This window comes from Canis lupus, chromosome 1 (assembly GCF_048164855.1).
Source record: "Canis lupus baileyi chromosome 1, mCanLup2.hap1, whole genome shotgun sequence".
Classification (NCBI taxonomy): domain Eukaryota; kingdom Metazoa; phylum Chordata; class Mammalia; order Carnivora; family Canidae; genus Canis; species Canis lupus.
In genome coordinates this window covers 31976725-31998438 of record NC_132838.1, presented here as the reverse complement: position 1 = coordinate 31998438, position 21714 = coordinate 31976725, and the positions used below count along the sequence as shown (strand labels likewise).

Sequence of the window (21714 nt, the reverse complement as noted above, 5' to 3'; positions counted from 1 at the left end):
TGACCAGATATTATAATCACCAGGGGAAAGAGCCTGTGTTAATGGTCATCTACTGTTACTGTAGGGTGTAGGCTTAATGCAAAATGCATGAATTAATAGCATCATTTGCAAATATTGGCTTTTCTAATAATTAAAAAAACACTTTATTACCCTGATTTATTTAGTAAGAAAAATATTTTAATTAAGATCATATTTTAATATTACATACATATAAACTTTCCTAAGTGAAGTATCCTCTTAAAATATGAATGACTCTCCCTTCATCTTCTTAACAAATTTAGATTGTTTCCTTGATACTGAGTTGTTGTTAGATGTGCCTTACTTTTATATACTTCGAAACATAACTTAGTTTTGCATCTTTTTCAGGATGTTCTTGAGGAGAGAATTTCTCTGGAAGTTCAACTGGAACAGCTTCGACCATTCTCTCACCTATAAGCCAATTGCCGTTAACTGTGAACATACCCATTTTTAAGCAGTTTTGGGTTCAAGCCAATTTGGAGACCCAAACATTCAGCTCACTGCTTAATTCAACGTTAAATTTTATGATTCTGTTTTGCCCTATATGTTCACCTGTATTTAAGTATCTTTTATTTTTTAATTTCAACAATAAAAGGGTCAGGATGACTTTTCTTGGAGGATATATTTTGTTTGTTGGTATAGCCCACCCATCTTACTCCATAGTATCAGGAATACATGACATTGGTTCAGCATATTTACCTGGCCAGCACCTCACACAGATTTGGTTTACAGAATGGCCTTCCCATCTATATCTCAAGCACAAATACTTGTAAAAGGAGAGAAAATTAAATAAATTGTCAATTTGTTTTTTAGGTTTAATATTTTACATAAAGCATCTATATTTTGTAAAAATTTTGAAAATGAGTTTCCTACTTAATTTTTGATTTGAAAGAACTGTATTGGTTGAGGCATCCTTTAACCATAATCAGTGTTCTTTGGCGGTCCTGTGGTACTTCCAGGTTCTTCTATGTTAACTTGAGGGGCAGATATTCTTATTTTCCCAGTGAAAATTGGAGCAGTTTTGCCAATAACCTAGAATTGTTGTGTGTGTGATTTTACCTCAGCAGTCATGTAAACTTATGAAGATGCTATGAAGACAGGTCTTTCTTGATTGTCTCCTAGAAGCGAAGGGAAGGTATTGTGACCACAAACAACATAAGTACCACCCAATGCAAACATCATCATTTTTTGCATGATTTATGCATTTAACTCTCAATTAGAAGCTTATGCTTATCAGTTGCTACAGAGATTATTTTCAAATAATAATGTTTTAAAACATCTGAGGGCATTGATTATTCATGAAATAAATGGAAATTTCTGGAGATTTCTAATTTACTTTCAGCTATCTTGTCATTCAATCTTCAGCCATATAGATTGGTTTTTCCTATTAACAGAGCTTCTGCAGTGTGCCCTATTCAGGATGATATAATGTCGTATGATTTGTTTCATATTTATATGATATAGATACATTTTGATCACGTATGTAAATTTGCATTCACTGCTGACCAACATCAGATGTAGAGGTTTATTCTGTAGGATCACAGAATCAAAGTGTGATTTTATACTAATAACACAGAACAATATTTTAACTTCTCTACATTTTTAATAGGAATTTAAATTTTTAAGAATTAGAAGGAATTTTGTATGTTATTGGAAAAAAGAAACTTTAAAATAGCCCAGTTCACAGTCCAAGGGTATACTTGTAGATTTTTATTATCTGAAAAGAGAATATGAAAGAGAAAGGAAACTGACAAATGAAAGCTCCCAAGATTAATACCAACTTTACTTAAAAAATGTGTATACATCAGCAGAAGTTCCAAGTGGCTAATAGATTTATAGCTTCAGTTTGTTAAATAATTAAATGATTTTAAAAGTACAGAAAACTACTGAACACCTGTTTTGCTGTTTCTTGAAACACAATTGTCTTAATTATTTTTGTTTCCTAAAAGTTTTTTTTCCCCCCAACAGCCTTCTAATTTAACAATGTCTAATTTAACTTTTTGAAACTTCTTACTTGGAAGGTCTGAAAATTTTAACTTTGCAACCAAAAGACACTTAAAAATCAGGGATCCCTGGGTGGTGCAGCGGTTTGGCGCCTGCCTTTGGCCCAGGGCGCGATCCTGGAGACCAGGGATCGAATCCCACGTCGGGCTCCCGGTGCATGGAGCCTGCTTCTCCCTCTGCCTGTGTCTCTGCCTCTCTCTCTCTCTCTCTGTGACTATCATAAATAAATTAAAAAAAAAAAAATTAAAAAAATCACGGTACTTTTTAGTACTTCATAGTGGTTTATTTTTAATGCTCTCTGGAGGAGTATGTTCACATTAAGGATGTATGTAATAGGTTTTTGAGTAAATTGCCCTTTAAAATTCTTATACACATTTTTAAATCAATAATTATATCATGAAAATTTATAAAGATGGGATTGGTAAATCAAAATATTTCTCTAGACTGATCATTAAGAAATGCTTGTTTATACTGACTTTTTCATTAGATCATAAAACAAAAGTTTAAGTACACAATTATCCTTGTTCTGTCTTAGGTTTTATCAGTCAAATTAAATAATACTGTCTGAAAAATAACTACAAAAAGAAGTGCTTCAGAATTTTGGGCTCAAATTGTTATTACTATACATTTCTTTGCATAGTTGAACATAGGTGATAAAGTTTAAAAGTTAGGAGGGACTTTATGGGTCATCCTAGTTCATTCTCCCATCATCCATGACAAATCATCATTCCGCTTCCTACTGTATCTTCTGGAACACAAAATACACCATCTTTGCCAGGGAGAATTAGCGTCCATAATGTTTTCTCACTTCTCCATACTACTTTTGATTGCACTTTGGAGCACTGACAACCATAGGAATTTATCATCCTCAGCCTCTGTAGCACAAATCCATTCATGTTTTGGACCATGAAGAATAAATGCATTCTTGACATCTGTAAAAAATATTTCAAGCCCACTAATTAATCCTGGCAGGTCACAATCAAAAGAAAAGAAAATGTTTTAAAATTCAATAATTGATCAAGTCATCTTGAGGAGTGTATTGACAACTGAAAAGGAATTCCAACAAACACAAGTCCATTTTAGAATATAACTTACTAAAAATACTGAATAATTGTAATATAATCTAAAATAATCTCGTCTTTGTGATTGTTTAATTAGCAGTTATTTTTAAAGACTAAGTGGTAAATGATGTCATGTTCTTTAATTACTTGTCTCAGCCACTCCAGAAGAAACTAGCACCAGTAACAGTCTGCCTTGAGTTGGTGCAAGTAAAGATGCTGAGAGCTAAGCCTGACCCACCTTGGTATGAAGGCCTTTGTTAGAATTAAGCCACCTATGTAGCTGACAGCAATTTGACAACTGGACAGTGCTGACTTAAGGGGAGATGAAAAGTAGATAACCATTCCTAGTGATTATAGATATGTCACCTGAGTTTGTCTTCTAGGTGGAAATACTTATTTTCACCTTTGGTATTCATTTTTTCTCAGGTTCAGATTTAAAATGATGCTAAAGCTAAAGGGAAGCAATCCTTTTTACAGGGTAAGTTCCCTAAAACCTTTGTCAGTCCTGCCTTCACGTGGTGAAAAGGATTGGAACGAGAGGTACTCCATTCAGATTGGCCTAACAGGAAAGAGAAGGATCCTTTTGAGCTTAAGAAGTAGAGTGTAGGACAATAATTAAAAATAGGCATGGTAGTTTTAAGTAGGGTTTCTTTTTGTAACAGACGACAGTTCCATTGAGATTAATGAGTGAAATGTTTGTTATTAAACATCCTTTGCAAATCTTAATTAGAGAAGAACTGTCAACTTGAATATGAACTTAAAAGGTACACAGATCTGTAGTAATCACTTTGTTCTAGTGGAATGGAAACAGCATATAAAAATTTAAAAAAAAATAGTAACATTGATAGGCAGTACAGAGTCCTAGTAAAATGGAAAAATAATAGGTAAAAGTGTAAAGTTGTAACATTTACAAGCAGTAGTAAGTAGTGGCTCTCCTGGCTGATTGCTTCAAAGAACTCAGGATAATGTGGGTTCATGCTTCCCTTTGTGATTTTCAAAAGTTATTTTCCTAATAATGTAGTGCATGTCTGACAATGCCAGCATTCCTTTCTTTTGCTATTTCAGGTAGATGCAAATTTACATTAATGAAATCCTAAAAACATTGGGAGAACTATTTGCAAACTTGGAAATGAAAATTCCATTCCTTTTTCTATTTTATATTTCAATAGTTAATGAGCATTATATAATACAGCTTTCTAAAGGTCTTTAACTCTTGGAAGAAAAAGAATACATACATTTGGAATCTGGAATATCCTCTACGAGTAACCTATGAAGGGCCACTGATGCCATGAACTGGTAGGTGGATTTTGAAGTTCTTTCAAATGGAGTATGCAGTGTGCCCCGACTAGAAACCAGCAGTGCATCATTGAAGAGGAAAAGACTGAGGTCACAGGTTTGTTCGTAGAGCCTGTGTTTTTTTGTTTTGTTTTTTTAATATTTATTTATTTATTTATGATAGTCACAGAGAGAGAGAGGCAGAGACACAGGCAGAGGGAGAAGCAGGCTCCATGCACCGGGAGCCCGATGTGGGATTTGATCCCGGGTCTCCAGGATCACGCCCTGGGCCAAAGGCAGGCGCCAAACCGCTGTGCCACCCAGGGATCCCTGTAGAGCCTGTGTTAAAGTGGAAAAGGGTTAGGTAGACCTACACGCTTTGTTACACAGTACACCATTTTTGCATTGATAAGCCAACAGTCAAGGCTTTGCCCACTACAGACTTTTGGGGTGGCTCGTTGGAGTTCTCATATTTTCCTCCTGGTGTGAAGAGTCCCTTCTGTCTCAGACCAATGCTGTGGGTGGGCCTCAAGGTTCTTGGTGGAATGAATTGACTTACCTGCTAGGCAAGGATTCAATCAATATGAGGGAAAGGGACATGGAACTTCTCCTTTCTGACATGAATCATGCTAGAGCTGTGTCATTAAACCTCTGTCAAGTTTGGAATTTTGTGTCTGATGTACCCTAGTATTGGTTTACTTGTGTGTGTACTCACCAGGGAGTCAAGCAACATGTTGTGGAGGAGCTAGCACCCCACACACACCCATACACCAGGAGAGACCACGTGAGGGTATCTCAGTGTTTTGATAGGAGGATAACCAAAAAACGTTTTTCTCTTAGAAGCATCAAGCAACCCTCAGTTACTCTAAGGAAGGGAGTCTGGCTTGATGTTCAGGGGAAGTCTCATTTTTTACCTTTACCATATTTGTTTGATTTTTAAATTGTCAATTTAAATCCTTATAAAGTTGTACATAAATGCTTAAGTGGCATCAATCCATACCATTGGCTTTTTTTTTTAAGTGTCCTTTTTTGTTTCACTTTTTCTTTTTGCTTGGTCCCCTCCTCCCTGCACTCAGGCCAACCACTCTCTATCTTTGTTTTCATCCTTGCTCAGGTAATCCCACCCACACATAGGTATGTATGTATACATCTATTTATAGGTAGGTTGCCATAATTTTACAAAAATGGTTATATTATCCACAGTTTTTTCCTGCTTTTCTCACTTAGGAATGGGAATCACTTCAAGTTAACTATTTTTTTTTTTTTTTTTTTTTTTTTTATTCATGATAGAGAGAGGCAGAGACACAGGAAGGAGAAGCAGGCTCCATGCCGGGAACCCGACGTGGGATTCGATCCCGAGACTCCAGGATCGCGCCCTGGGCCAAAGGCAGGCACTAAACCGCTGAGCCACCCAGGGATCCCAAGTTAACTATTTTTTATTTTGCTTTATTTTATTTATGTTTTTTTTTTTTAATTTATTTGAAAGAACTCAAGTGGGGGGAGGGACAGAGTGAGAGAATCTCCAGCAGACCCTACACTGATCCCAGGACCTGATATGACCTGAGCCAAAATCAAGAGTCCAATGCTTAACCAACTGAGCCACCCAGGTGCCCCTTTATTATTTTTAATGGCCAAATAATACTTTAGGGTGTGGGTAGACCATCATTTATTCAACTATTCCCCTTTTGATGCTCAGTGATTTTGTTCTTTGTTTTTGTTTTTGTTTTTTTTTAATTTTTTATTTATTTATGATAGTCACACAGAGAGAGAGAGAGGCAGAGACACAGGCAGAGGGAGAAGCAGGCTCCATGCACCGGGAGCCTGACGTGGGATTCGATCCCGGGTCTCCAGGATCGTGCCCTGGGCCAAAGGCAGGCGCTAAACCGCTGCGCCACTCAGGGATCCCCGTTCTTTGTTTTTGTTTAAAGATTTTATTTATTCATGAGAAACGGAGAGGCAGAGATACAGAGGGAGAACAGGCTCCTCGAAGGGAGCCCTGGATTCAATCCCAGGACCCAGGATGACACCCTGATCTGAAGGTGCACACTCAACACTGAGCCACCCAGGTGTCCCGATGCTCAGTGATTTTGTTTACAGACTTGGGTCTCTTTTCTCCCTTCCCTCTCTCCTTTCACTAGTTCTTTATTGCCACTATGTGCAATGTTCGAATAAACTGATCTTCACATAAAATCAAATCCCTTACACGGTTACTTCTATCAAATAGGCCTGTGGAGGGTAGGATTGATTGATCAAAGGTTTTATGTATTTTTATCAAAAACTTTCAGATTGATGGGCAGCCTGGGTGGCTCAGCAATTTAGCACTGCCTTCAGTCCAGGGCGTAATCCTGGAGAGCTGGGATCAAGTCCTGCATCGGGCCCCCTGCATGGAGCCTGCTTCTCTCTCTGCCTGTGTCTGTCTCTTTCTATGTCTCTCATGAATAAATAAAATCTTAAAAAAAAAAAAACTCAGATTGCTGTCCGTAAAAGCTGCTAAAATTACCATTTAGAATTCATTGTATATGACAATGGCTCTGACTTATACACAGTACAAACTTTAATGTCCCTCTAAATTACCTGGAGATTTTTGTTAAAATGCAAATTTTGATGCAGTAGAGCTAGAGTTCTGAGATTTTCTGCATCTATAATAGCTCCCTTATAATGCTGATGTGCAGACCACACTTTGAGTGGTGAGGCATTTAAACCATCTATTAGTTACAACTGTGTCATGCTAGGCAAAGGATTGGATCCAGAGTTCTGGTGAGGACTATTATATTTCAGGTTCAGCTATTTGGAGAGTGTTAGGAGGTACTGGCTATGTTAAGTGTATGGTTAAGGAGAAATGCAGTGGTCACCCAACCCACCAGAGCCAGCTTTGCCTTTCTCACACATTTTCTCTCCATGTCTATGTGGTTATGACTTAGGCTGGAAGGAGTGTGGTGCTTCACATATACTGATGTCTTACAGGAAATCATATTCTAGATCAAGTTGATAGGGTATCCTGACAATAATGGTGCATATAGAACTAGTGACGAGGAAGAGAGGAAGCAAGAAAGGGAGGAGATATTTAAATCTGTGTGTAATGGTCTATATGTGGTGAATGGCCACTTTAAGTAGATAAGAGAACCCCATCCATATTGTCCTTTTCTGGCAATTTTACCATATTACTAATAAGAAGAACAATTACTTCTCCTCTCGTACCAGTTTAGAAAAATGTTCAAAGCTATAATAAAACTCTGCTGTTTTACCTGAATTATCAGAATGTGTTCTAAAGGAGTGGCTTTGAAAGGGGTGGTTGCTTTGGTAAGTAATCACCTTTTTCCTTTGGAAAGGGTCACACTGGGGGTGGAGGTAAAGGAGAGGATCCCAATTTTGTGACCCACAGGGAGCGAGCGGGTGGTTGGCCCAAGGAAGGGCAGGAGCAGGCACATTATCTCGGAATTGAGGCCACTTGTAATTAGAGGACGTGAACAGGGAAGGAGGCTTGAAGACACAAAGAGGTTTTCATTATTTCAATCTGATTATGCGAGTGCTATTTAAAATCTGTTCTATCTAGAAAAAAAGGTTTTCAGGGGGATCCCTGGGTGGCTCAACGGTTTAGCGCCTGCCTTCGGCCCAGGGTGTGATCCTGGAGTCCCCGGATGGAGTCCCACATTGGGCTCCCTGCATGGAGCCTGCTAATCCCTCTGCCTGTGTCTGCTTCTCTCTCTGTGTGTGTCTCTCATGAATGAATAAATAAAATCTTTAAAAAAAAAAAAAAGGTTTTCAAAAGCCATTTACTAAGTTAAGACCCTCAAGGAGCACCTGGGCAGCTCAGTAGGTTAAGTGTTGTACTCTTGATTTGGGCTCAGGTCATGATCTCAGGGTGGTGGGATCAAGTCCTGTGTCAGGCTCAGCATGGAGTCTGCTTGTCCCTCTCCATCTGCTCCTCCCACCATTCATACTGTCTCTCACCCTCCCTCCTTAAAATGAGTGGATAAAATCTTTAAAAGAAAGAAGGAAAGGGAGAGCATAGGGAAGGAAGGGAGCGAGGGAGGGAGGCCCTCAAGATCTCCAACAATTTTCATGCAGAGATGAGAAACACCAGAACCTTTTTTAAAAACTTAACAATAGTTCTACATATGTCAAAGTAAATAATTTCACCTTTCATATTGACATAATAAAGCAATAGAAGTGGAAACTATGGATCCTAATAGGGTTTCAGAAAGCCACTTCTGCAGATTCAAAAGAACCAACTCCAACTCCAAGAACCAATTCCAAGGGTACAATTTCTTTTCCCCTGAACTTGTGTAGGGTTTCTTTTCTTGTTCAGAAATAGTTCAAATGACTCAGCAGAATATAACAGGTCTATTACAGTTTAAATTACTAATATCATTCTAGAAATGTTTTATTGTTGTTTATTGTATTAGACTGCCAACAGGATGAAGTACCCAACTTATATAAATACATAAAACCTTGAAAGGAATCTTACAACCTCGGGCATGAACAGACAACAGTGAGCTATAGGTTCTCTGAGCCGACCTGAACCACAACTGTAGCTCCTATAAATCCACACGCTGACTTTTGATGCTAGCGGCTTTCTGAGTTTCCAGGATAAGAATCGATTCAGAGCCAGAGGCCAGTATCCCTGGGAAGTCCCCAATATGTAGTTGCCTTGGTAAGTGACTGCCGGTCTCTTTGTGTAAGGTTAAGAAGAATGTTTACACTATGCATTTTGGGCAGTGTAATAGGGGTTTTCCCCAAGAGGACTTGGTCTGAGAAGTAGATGTCTCCCTTCGGTGATTCAAGGCCATGCCACTATTTACCAGTCCTAGAGGGCTTCATCTTTTGTCACCTTTGCATCAAGTGAAGGAAGAGAGAACAACAAGAACATAAAAAGCCTGTTTAAAAACCAGCAGGCTTGGGATCCCTGGGTGGCGCAGTGGTTTAGCGCCTGCCTTTGGCCCGGGGCGTGATCCTGGAGACCCAGGATCGAATCCCACATCGGGCTCCCGGTGCATGGAGCCTGCTTCTCCCTCTGCCTGTGTCTCTGCCTCTCTCTCTCTCTCTATCATAAATAAAAATAAAATAAAAAAATAAAAACCAGCAGGCTTAAGTCACATCAATGCAAATTGGTGTTTCTGGAAAAATGATATAAAAGTTCCAAATTACGGGATCCCTGGGTGGCACAGCGGTTTGGCGCCTGCCTTTGGCCCAGGGCGTGATCCTGGAGACCCGGGATCGAATCCCACATCGGGCTCCCGGTGCATGGAGCCTGCTTCTCCCTCTGCCTGTGTCTCTGCGCCTCTCTCTCTCTCTCTGTGACTATCATAAATAAATAAAAATTAAAAAAAAAAGTTCCAAATTACATATTATAAAAGCTTAACATATCCCCAAACTGTGGGCTGTATCCATAGACCAATAGCTCCAAATCACCTCGCTCTAAAACGACCCTATGACTTCATCTCTAGCCCAGAGGAAATGTTTTCATTTATGGTGTAAATATTTACTTGTTTTTTTCTGTCACAGCTCTTGTCTATTAGTAATTTGGCTAGTACGTGCTACTCAGCTGGTGAATTTATTTAGAGGAAGGTTCAGTTCATTTTTTCACCTGCTGGCCTAATCAGTAGATAGAGCAGTGAAACTTGGTTTTGAATTTCAGACCAGCACTTTTTCTGTGGCCTCAGAAAACTTACTTAAATCCAGATTCTCACCAATAACACTGTTCCAGTCCTACATGCCTTAGCAAGTGATTGTAATGAGTGTATCAAATGAGAGACTTTAAAAATATGATAGGGGCACCTGGCTAGTTCAGTGGGAAGAGCATGTGACTCTTGATCTCGGGGTTGTGAGTTTAAGCCCCATGTTGGGTGTAGAGATTACAATAAAAAATAAAAGCGTTGACTTAAAAATATGGTAAATTATAAAGCCTTATACTCATGTGAGTCAGTATTATAAATATAAGCAGAGTTTCCTCTGAATAGAAATCCCTAGTGGAAGTTATGGGAATGGGATTTCTTAAGTTTTATGGGACATTCCAAAATGATAGAAAACAAAGTTGCAGGCTAAATATTTTATAATACTTTTTGGAATATGAACCTATCTTGTATTTACTTAATTTTAAATGTTAAAGTTACATTTACATTTATTTGCTTGGCAAATCACTGAGATAGTACCTATTTTAATATAAATGTACCTCATAATTAGAGGGTAAAATAATTTAGTATTCTCCCATTGTCCTCAAATTCTTAATTGTACTCTCTGTTGTCCCAATACTGAAAACAAGCCTAAATTCTAATAATTGAGAATCTGGTTTCTGGTTGGACAGGTAAAGAGCTTGGAAGTCCTAACTTCCAACCTCACAACAAAAAAGAAGCTGAAAACCTCAGCATCAACAACTCTTCTCTGATGTATCGGTGAATTAAGGTCACAAGGGAAACCAGCACCCCAAAAGCTGGAGAGACACTGACAGAAGCACAGCTTACTGGAAGCAGAAACTCCTTGCTGGAGGAGCATCAAAAAAGAGTATTTAAAGGAGAACCGACTAATTGTTAAGAGTCAGTGTGAACTACTTTAAGAGAGTAGCAACTCCTGGAAGCCTAGCCTTAGGGGAACATTCTCTCTCCATTTGCATGAATTTAAAACTTTCAGGAGTTTTACTTCCAGGAGCACCACTAGGTTCTCACTGTGAAGATCAAAGAAAAATATTTTCATTATTCCTGATAGGGAGGGGAATGGTAACTTTTTAGAAATGGTGCCGGAAAAGTTCTCTTCTCTTTACCAAAGGAAAAGATGGGGTAAACCTTACAGTTTACCTCAAGGGAAACTATTTTACCAGAATCTAACCATATGGGGGAAGGGAAACACCTACCTCCAGGCCCCTCTAGCCTTCCTGTCTCTTAGAGGTGTACAACAACAAAACAAAAAGGACTGAAAGACACTTGTGAGAGTCCTAGCCCAGGGGCACAGCTCACTAAAAAATTAAGACCTAATCATGAGATTATAGAACTCTTCTTCCCTTCCCATTTGACACCACATCAAAAGGATTCCTTATAATGACAAGGGATTACAGCTAATAAGAACTAGAAGGCTCAGACCCTATTTAAGGGATCTCTAGGGAAACTTAGTGACAACAGGGGAGACAAAAACAAGAATACCAAAATAAACTGTAGCCTCTGATACCACAGCTACAACAAGCAGTAAAAATAGGCTAATATCTAGCCACATAAACAAAACCTCACACTGAAGAACTGTTTACATCAGTTCTTTTTTTTTTTAAGATTTTATTTTATTTTATTTATTTTTAAAGATTTTATTTATTTATTCATGGGAGACAAACAGAGAGAGAGAGAGAGAGACAGAGAGACAGAGACACAGGCTCCATGCAGGGACCCGGGTCTCCAGGATCAGGCCCTGGGCTGAAGTGAAGGCAGTGCTAAACTGCTGAGCCACCAGGGATGCCATACATCAGTTCTTTTCACCTAACATGTCATGTCTAGCTTTCAACAAAAAAAATTACAAGTCATACGAAGAGAAAAGAGAACAGTTTGACAAATCAAGCATCAGAGTCAGACTTATATGGCAGGGATATTGTTGGAATTATTAGATCAGGAATTTAAAATATTTATAATGAATAAGCCAAGTACTCTAATGAAAAAGGAGGACAACATGCAACAAAAGAACAGATGAGTAATAGAAACAAAGAAATGGAAACTAAGAATTAAAAGATTGTAGATTTAAAAACACTGAAATGGAAATGAGTAATGCCTCTGATGGGCTCTTTAGCAGACTGGACATAGCTGAGGAAAGAATCAATGAGCTTGAAGATACATCAATAGAAACTTCCCAAACTGAAAAGCAAAGAGAAAAAAAAAGACTGAAAAAGAAAGGAACAAACTACCCAAGAAATGTGGGACAATTACAAAAGGTGTACATATGTATAATGGGACTATCATCACATGGAGAAAAAAGACAAAGGAACAACAGAAGAAATACCTGAAGTGATGATGGCTGAGAATTTTCCAAAATTATTGAGAGTCCAAAACCACAGGTCCAGGAAACTTAGAGAATACCAAGCAGGGTGAATACCAAAATTTCTACACCTAGGCATATTACATTCAAAATCCAGAAAATCAAAGATAAAATCTTGGGGGGGAAAAAAAAAGAACAAAAAAAAAAAAACACTTTACCAAAGAAGAACAAGAATAAGAATTACACCAGATGTCTCTTCAGAAACCAGGCAAACAAGAAGAGAGTAAAATGTTGAAAGAAAAGACAATTCTGTAGCCAGCAAAATTATTCTTCAAAAGTGAAAGAGAAATAAAGACTCTCAAGAATTGAGGAAATTCATTGCAGTAGATCTGCCTAGAAAGAAATGTTAAAAGAAGTTCTTTAGAGAGAAGGTAAATTATGTAGGCAAGAAATAAATTCTAATATTAAAAACAAATATAAAATAAATTCTAATAATAAAAAACTGGAATAATCCCTAGCACATCTCCTACCACCCCAGTGTGCTTAGAATTGCTGGTTTGATAGCTAGTTTCCTTCCATCCCTACAGCTCATTTCTATTGCTACTGAACAAAAACAACAAAACAAAACAAAAACACTATGATAATGAGAAAAGTGACACAATTGTGTCATTTGATTTTCATTTGATTTTTCATTTCTCTAGTCAAGAAAAAGGGGAAAGCCCTGGATTTCTTCCAACCACCCCCCCCCCCGCCCCCCGCCAACCGACCTACATCTTTGGGAAATATTCACTGAAATATTAATTGAAATAACAGGCAAATCCATTTTTATTTCTTTTATTGGAGCTAGACAAATTAAAGGAGTTGATTTCTCTCCATTTGGTTACTATTTGCTGAGTTGTCATCTTTGCCATTAATATTGAGAACATAGTTTTGCAAACAATTTTCTAAAGCAGGTATCAGCAAATTATGGCCCCATCACTTGTTTTATAAATAAAATTTTACTGTAACACAGCCATGCTCTTTCATTTATGTATTGTACTGTTTATGAAGATTGCATTATTTATGTATCATTATGTTGCTACTTTTGTGCTACAATGAAGTTAGTAGTTGCCACAAAAATCATCTGGCCAACAAGACCTAGGATGTTTACTATCTGACCCTTTACAAAGAAAGTTTGCCGGTCCTTGTTATAGAGGAGGAAAGGGATTGCCAGCTTACAGAAATTAGCACCCCTCCCATCTTTTGTTCTTACACTACTGTGAGCACTGTGCAAAACAGATATGGTGAGACCTCAATATATGGTGGTCTCTTGGTGAGATCTTTTTAATACTAACCTCAGTAACTCTTTGAGGATAATTAACTAGTCTTCTCTTTCTTATAGTTGAGCAAATCACTAGTGTGATACCCACAACACTTGGATCTTCTTTCAGTAGGAAAATGACCATCCTCAGAATTCCTGACTCTACGCAGTTTGTGATTCTGGCAGAGATAATGTATTTTCTCACATTCTATCCAGTTTCTGCCTGGAATGTGAGTAAGGTCATAAAGCACCTTACAATGCTTCAGAGGAATGTGTGTGTTACATTTTCAGTCCAATACATAGATTACTGAATCCCATGTACAAAATGAGCAAGACGTAGTCACAGCCATAGGATAGCTGAATGTTTACCTTAAAGGGAAACTTACTGCCTCATCACAGCAGTGAAGTTGGGCTACATCTTGTACCCTAATCAAATATCTGTTTTCTTCTGATAGAGGCTGTGAAATCAAAAACAAAATTAGAAACATTCATAAATTTGTAGAAAATAAAAAGTTCCACTCCTGCAGAACTGTTCTATATCCCAGAAACTGTGTTGAGTAGAACTCTGTTGAATTATTAAAAAGTGAATATTTTTATTATTGACAAAATGGGTTTTCTTTACAAAGTCCACAGAACTCAGAATGAAAACTATATTTGATGGTGTTGTCCAATTCTTAAAAGTACCAGAAATTATGGTTTTATTTATAAATGCTTTAAATGCTTTCCTAGTATTAAAAAAAAGAGGGGGGGTGGTAGGGAGCATGTAAGAAGGGATCAAGGAAAGGAAAAGAATGGATTGTTAAAAATTCAGAAGCTGGCCCTTGTACTGATTTAACCATGAGAGGATCACTTGGTGTGAACAGTGATTCAGAAGTAAGATCGGGCTCTGTGAGTTCCAAGATTTTGGACTTTTTGTAATCCAGTCAACTCCACTCTCCCTACCAAAATTTGCAGATCTAAATTCAAACAAAATAGCTCCATCTTGTTTCCCCAATTTGACCAAATAAAAATATTTCCAAAAAGTTGGTACCTTAATTCAACATATTTCATATATCGAGTTCCTACTATATGCAAAACATTAGAGGATATAAATCATAGCTCATACCTGATGGAGCTTCAGTCTCATGAACTAAGGAGTGGTAAAAAAAAAAAAAAGTATGACAGAGATCTTCAGGGTGCTGTAGGATACCAAGAAGAGGGGAACTCACAGCTGGAGATGTTGGCAAACTTTACAAGGAAGGTAATGATTGAACTGGATTTTTAAAGGACAAATAGTTTATCCAATAGCATGAGAAAGAAGGCAATTTCAGAGAAGGAAAAGCATGGGCAAAGCACAAGTGTGTGGAGAAAGGCTAATGCAATTGCAGAACTATGAGATGATTTGTGTGATTTGATCATGAAGTGGGAGGCAAGGCAGTAAGAAAGAAGGAAGAGTGGAACCAGATGATATCCTATAGTTAATAACTAACAGAGGACTCTTGAGATTTTTTTCAGATGTCCTCAGTGTACAGAATCCTACACCAGGCACGATATACAGGAAAGTATAAAATAATAGGAGTCATGGCCCCTTTCCCCAAAGGAGGTCATGTTCACAGAAGTACCAATCAAGGAGCTGAGGCTGTAGAAAAGTTATGGGGGAGGGTCAAGTCCACTTGCACTTCTTCTCATATGCATCCTTACAGCTATCAAGGATGTGAAATGTGAAAGCTTGCTGGCACATGGCATGAAGCAGGCATTCAATAGATGTTAGCTGAATCAAAATCTGCATGTCTCCTTTTGCCAATGATGTGAGGTTAAAGTCACGAGCATGAGATGTAATGAGTAGGTCAGAATACGCACCGGGCATCCCCGCACGATTCTCTGTATGTCTGGCAGCTGATCTTTCATCCTGATGTTTTGCTTCATCTAGTAAACAAAGTGATTTTAAGCAAACTAAAATTGGAAAGTTTTTATACATTAAAAACAGGTTTAAAATATTTTATGGCACTTGAGACAGGGCTCAGTATTTTCATAAACTTAATAAGAATCTCAATTTTGTGTCCCCAATGTTTTAAAACAAAGAGGTAAGTGACAAGACTGTATTTACAAAGTATCTTCAGGGCATATATATTATCAGTTTACATTCAGCCCAGATGCCCATGTGATATGCACATCACAACTATATTTTCTGAACGATAGTCCTGTTTTCCAAGATGCCAAATTCTTTCAGAGGATAATTATGATTGCTATAGTTACGGAGGCAGACAAGTTCATTAATAAGAGGTACCTTCAAAAACAAAGGATTTTACTTTTTTCTTTTAGTTATCTAGAAAAATCAATCCAAATATTCAGTTCTTCAAACTTCCATAAAAATAAAAGTTTTATTGCACTTATACAGATACCTGAAAACATTGTCTCCTGTTGTGTGGCTTAGAAAAGCTGCCTTCGTGCTCAAAAATCACTGAACCCAATGGTTTCACATGAAAAGGAGGAAAGACTTTGAAGTAAAGAACACCACGAAAGGATAAGGCATTTCAGGATCTTTGAGTCAGTACCACAAAGCATTGTGACATTTTTAAAGAACATGAACGAACCCTCATCAGCATCCAACCTGATCTATATAACTTTTATATTTTTTGATTTGGTCAATTGCAGTGGTCAAGTCCCCACGGTCAACGTGTTCTGCAGGAGTGTGAAGCCTCAGAGCATAGAGAAGATTAATATATTCTTCGAATCTTCGGGATGGGTACAAAAGCAGCTCTGGGAGGCTGCATAAGGCATAGAAAAGGGAAACCTGGTCGCTCCCTGAAGATCAAAGTGTGCCCTGTCCTTGGGCCACCCCCACTGTGTGCTCCCTCAGAACTTACCTCAGCATTTTGGTAGCAATGGTCTTATCATGCCTCTTCAGGAAAGCACAGAATGCTGGTATCATTTCTCTGCACTAAAGGTGAGCATTATGTCAAAAATTTGCTCTGTAATACGGTTGAAAAGCCTTCTGTTCCACCAGGCAAGCATGATCTATGAAGCACTCAAAGCAGAAGGGCAGCAAGTACATCTAACCAAAGTATTATTAGTACTATTGGTGCTTCCTAATATACTAAGTGCAGTGTATTAATTTTATCCGAAATTACCCTATTCGGTGAACTTAATTTTTTTTTATTTTTTATTTATGATAGTCACACACAGAGAGAGAGAGAGAGAGAGAGAGAGAGAGAGAGTGGCAGAGACACAGGCAGAGGGAGAAGCAGGCTCCATGCACCGGGAGCCCGACGTGGGATTCGATCCCGGGTCTCCAGGATCGCGCCCTGGGCCAAAGGCAGGCGCCAAACCGCTGTGCCACCCAGGGATCCCCTATTCGGTGAACTTAGTACAGACAAAATGAACTCTGCAATCAGGTAGGTCTGGATTAAAATCAAAAATCTAATTTAATTCTCTTTAATTCTACATGACCCCGTCAAGTTATTTAACTTCTCCGAGCCTTGGTCTTACATGGATATCCTAGCTAACTCTTGTGGTGATGAGGGGGAAAATCCTATCCACAGAGTACTTGTCAGGCAGTAAATGCTGTCTCCACAGTAAAAAGCTATTAATAGTATTCACTGTCATACTGCTGTTAACTGTGTTTTCCATAGTAACTGTGCTAAATGTCTGCCTTAAATAGTTTTCATTCATCACCATTAGAGCACTCAGGAAATCACCTCATTTTTCTCAGTACATATGTGCCAAAAGATGCCCGTAATGCTAATTTCTAGAAGTCAAATATACACTGGTTGTAATATTAATAGCTAACATTTACTGAGTACTTACTTCTCTGCATGCCCCACGCTGCTAAAAGAGACACATTATTATCCCTGACTATACAATTTTGGCATCAATTTGTTTACAATATTATGTGACACTTTGTCCCCATTCTTGTCCTAAAGGTTGGGTCTATGAAATTGCCTTATTCATAAACCTTTCACATAATTCTGTTGTCCAGCAGTATTTAAACTCCCTAATGGAGCAAGAAGAATACTGCAAAGAAGATGTCTGAGGTCAGGACTTGTTCAAAGGCCCTCCAGTTGCCAGGCCTTCCCCCCAGGGCCTCAGAATGGATGGGTGAACACAGCCAAAGTGCATGTAGTAGACACTGGCAGCAGCGGAAGGTACCCTCACCTGCTGCACTTTTGATACAAATTGGGGAGGGAAGAAAGAGACACCTCACTGCCATCAGAAGAGATCCCAACAAGAGCAGCGCATGACACAGAAGGGAGCTGCATATCCCCGCTCAGCCCAGGGACAGCTTAAGTCACGACAGGAAGATCGTTCATAGCGAACTCTCAAGGAGTGGAAGACCAAGAAATTCCTTGCTTCAGAGTGAAATTTCACAAACTGGGCCTCTTTATTCTGAGAAACATGGAATATTAATTCCTCTTCTCCATCAGAGAGTTGAACTTGTCAAGGCCGCAGAGGGCTGTGCGGGCAGAGTAGAATCCGGGCTCTCGGTCTCGTCCCTACCTAAGTGTTAAATGTTTTTCTCTCACTGAACCAAGGGTACCTGGGGCGGGGGAAAGCCTGGCAATCTGTAGGATCCGTTCGGTCCAACAGCCAGTTCCTAGGTCCTGCTGTATCACGCACTGTGCGAACCCTCAGGGACACAAGATTAGATAAGTCCGGGTCCCTGGCCTCAAAGACCTCACGGCGAACTGGAAGCTAGGGGTGGGGAAGAAGTCTTTCTTAGGAATTCTAGTCCTTTGGATTGCACACGAAACTCCCTTTCAAGCTCGGATGGCAACTCCAGCATTACCTTCTCCGTAGTTCTCAGAACAACCGGGTAACTGTTGAAGGAATTGGTCTATGTGTTCAACTGGCTTCCAAACTTGAGGAATATTTCCGCCACGCAGTGGGCTGGGCCCCATTCCTGCAGCCTGTCTCTCAGGTGGTCTAGAAACTGCCTGCCCCTGCCGGGCGAGAAAAGCGTGCCTGGGACGTGCCGGCGGGACAACCCCGAAACGTAGGAGGTGCCCCGCGGTCGAGGTGCGCCGGCAGGGCTGCGGCGGGGCTGCGGGCCGCGGGGCGGGTCCCGTCCTCCTGATTCCCGCGGCGGTTGCTGCAGGTGGCCTGGGAGGCGCCCCCGCCGCGCCCCGCCCGCGCCCCCCGCGCCCCCGCCCGCGCCCCCGCCCCCGCCCAGGCCCGGGCTGGGCCGCCACCGTCCTCTCCCTCTGCTGGGCCCGCGCGGGGAGGGGCGCGAGCAGCTCCTCTGTGGCCCGCGGGCGCTCGTCGGCCGGAGCCCGCCTTGGGGTCCCCGGCTCAGGACCCCGCGGACCTGGCCCCGGCAGTCCTTCGTTCTCCTTCCCTTCGCTCAGCCAGACGCCGCGATGAAGAGCCGGCCAGGCAGCCCCCCTTCCTCCCGCCTTGGGCGCCAGCGGGACCCCGACAGGACCCGGCCGAGCCCCAGGCTGGCGGCGGGGCGGGCCCGCGAGGCGGGCGGGGGCGGGGGCGGGGGCGGGGGCGGGGGCGGGGGCCGCTCCCCGGGCGCGCAGCCCCGCGGCCGCAGGGCTCCGGGAAGGGCCAAGGCCGAGCCTCCCGACGGCTTCTGGAACACGGAGGCGTGGCTGCCTCGGACGGCAGAAGGACTCTTTGAAAGAAACACCTCTTCGGGGCTTACCTGTTGAGACTTAACATCTGCACAACGTCCGAGAAGAGGGCCCGGACGCGGGCCGCACGGAGAAGCGCCCTTGCGTAGACGCCTCTCCGGATTGCAGGTCTCCACTAGGTGCCCTGCCCCAGAGGGGCTCCCGGACCGCTCTCCACCGCTTCCCAGCGGGTCGGTGCGGAGGCAGGCGGAACCCCCAGGCACACAGGATGCCTCCCCAGGCGACAGTCTCAGAGGAGGCGGAGAACCGAGGGGCCGCCCTTGGGCTCTGCAGTACGCGCCGTGGAAGGGGCCCGGACCGGGCACCGTCGAGGACCCGGGACCACTGCCCGCCCCTCATCAGGCCAGCGATCGCCCTCGCGGAGACGGGACTGAGTCTCGGCCCCTGAGAGCCGACTGCGGCCCCCGTTTACCCACCTCCCCCCCCCCCCGCCCCACTGTCCATCTGTCGGTGACGTGGGCTCGGTGCTGACCACACGTGGTGCGAGCACAGTCCTGCCTTCACGGCAGTGACCGTCCAGTGAGGAAGCCTTTGGGTTGTGCCCTCTCTCGACTGCTTTCCTATTTCTTTTCCCCCATGTTTTATTGATTTATACCGTTGTATTGATTATTCTGCAGACGGCAGCACTGACATGAGCCAGCCCTCTCATTAACAACTAACCCGCTTCTCAGAGGCATCTATGAAACACAAAACTCATGCACTTCTTTCAGCATTTAGGAAAAAGGACCCTAAAATGGAACTGAATGCATCTGGCTAGGTTGCCAAATGTTATCTACGTTTGAAAGTCCTGTTTTATCCTTTAATGCAGAGGGAAAAGTCATTCACTGGCGTAAAGAAATTCCACACCCTATTATTATGTATGCCATTTACACATATGGAGCAACTAATGTTCAGTACTGGGAATAGGTTAATTCTTTTTCTTTTATCTGTACTTTTCAAAAACTGAAAAATGAGTATCTTTACAACAGAAAACAATTATAATATTTAAATTTTAGAATTGTAATGGCCTTATATTTGAACTTAGAACACAATTTTTCCCCTCCAACCCTAGTATGCCCCAAACTGCCCCAAATAAAATATGACAATACTAAGTGTAATAATGTGAACTTCACCCAAAACAAATCATACCATAAATTCATGAACCAAAATTAAAATGTAAAAGTAATTTAGGAGAAAATTCCAAAAACTCACTCTATGGAATACTATAAACACACTGTTTTCAGCTAAGTGTTACCTAATGAATTAAAAAAAATAAATAAAACATTTGTATCCCACCTGGCAGCTGTCTTGGAACCCATATTACTTTTTTTTGCATACATTTAAAAAAATTTTTGGAGTCTTCCAATATTTGTAATCATTTTGAATTAAGGCTTCAGTTGCCAAACCTTTCCTTGTTGTCTTAAAACCAACGTCAGGTGTTATGACCAGTAGCGGGATGAGACAATGTTCTTCATGGCACCATGTGAATGTGAACCCCCTGTCTGTAGTGAATCCTGGGGGTGGATCTGAGGGTGCACCAGTGCCCACGCCACAAGGTCCACGCCTTCACCACCTGTAGCAGGTGGATTCACCCAGCGTACAGAGGCGCTGGGGTAGGAGCTCCAGGGCTGAGCTCCAGACCACGGAATTCAAGTTTCTTTCTCCCCTGTCCCCCGGCTGTCTGACCTTAGGGAAGCGATTTAAGTGTTCTTACTGGAGTTCCTCGTCTACAAAACGTGGTTGCTAATGTCTACCTTAAAGGATTCTGAGAACGAAAATATGATGATGAATTTGTGAATGTGTGATGAAGAAAGGCAAAAAGGTGTGCACGTACTGCATGTCAGGGCAGGACAGAACAAGCTTTGGCCTGTCTGCAGCCTCCTCCACATACTACCTTTTATAAACAGAAGGACTGGGCCCTCAAAGTTATATTGATTATCCTCAGACTAGAACTCAGACCACCAGCTAGGAGGTGTTAGAAATTGTGACCCTTTATGTCCATGTGCCATTTCTTTAAATTCTGTCCTCGTGTTATATTAGAAAGCAGAGTAGCACAGAGACAGCTCTTACCCCCAAGATGTTACACTGCCATCCTCTTAGTTTGACTTCTCAGACCAAGACTTTCTCAAAAGAAAAATCTACCCAGTGGATTCCCTGAATTATATTTAGGTTTTTAAAATTCCCCTTAAGGGAAACTTTCAAGAAAAAAAGAACTAATCAGAATAAAGACTGAAGGGTTTTGTTTGTTTGTTTGTTTGTTTGTTCCCTTGTCTTTTTCTTTTGGTCAGGAGCAAAGCAAATGGAAAATTCTGTGTAGTGATCGGCTTACCAGTTTAACCAGCATCTCCAAGTTTGGATCGTTTTTGCTGAGACTTGATTTTGTGTCCTGAGGGCTGTCTTCTATAACATTTCTTTCCTGAGAATTAAATGCAGACTTGATTATGTGGGGGCAGACCTTGGGATGTCTGAATGCCCAGGGGGTGCTGTGCCCACAGGAGGCCTCCAACAGCTAGCT

At 41.0% G+C, this 21714-nt stretch overlaps 2 protein-coding genes and 1 long non-coding RNA gene across 47 annotated transcripts in view; 2 read left to right on the top strand and 1 right to left on the bottom strand.

Annotated features, from left to right (window-relative positions):
* Positions 1–629, top strand: part of REPS1 (RALBP1 associated Eps domain containing 1) — an 82600-nt gene extending 81971 nt beyond the window's left edge. For all 8 annotated transcript variants that reach the window (XR_012030871.1, XM_072825524.1, XM_072825509.1 and 5 more), the window contains one exon: positions 367–629. Coding sequence is in view for 7 of the 8 variants with exons in the window: in XM_072825524.1 (XP_072681625.1) it covers positions 367–435 (69 nt within the window). In the remaining variant the exon portion in view is untranslated. The remainder of the gene's footprint in view (positions 1–366) is intronic.
* The window catches only part of ECT2L (epithelial cell transforming 2 like), a 79920-nt gene continuing 58819 nt past the window's right edge, over positions 614–21714 (bottom strand). For 4 of the 38 annotated variants that reach the window (XM_072825248.1, XM_072825260.1, XM_072825254.1 and 1 more), the window contains 6 exons: positions 21529–21615; positions 16452–16525; positions 16196–16352; positions 15445–15510; positions 13992–14063; positions 614–2954 (listed from right to left, as the gene is read on the bottom strand). In XM_072825248.1, the coding sequence (XP_072681349.1) occupies positions 2730–2954; positions 13992–14063; positions 15445–15510; positions 16196–16352; positions 16452–16525; positions 21529–21615 (681 nt within the window). In that variant the 3' untranslated portion in view covers positions 614–2729. Of the gene's footprint in view, positions 2955–4801; positions 4918–13078; positions 15511–16178; positions 16353–16451; positions 16526–18370; positions 18525–21528; positions 21616–21714 lie in introns of those variants that run through there. The other 34 variants (XM_072825332.1, XM_072825399.1, XM_072825279.1 and 31 more) reach the window with 30 other exon arrangements.
* Positions 6799–16763, top strand: LOC140633254 (uncharacterized). Its single transcript, XR_012030896.1, has 3 exons — positions 6799–9012; positions 15983–16131; positions 16240–16763. It is a non-coding gene; the product is annotated as an uncharacterized lncRNA (long non-coding RNA).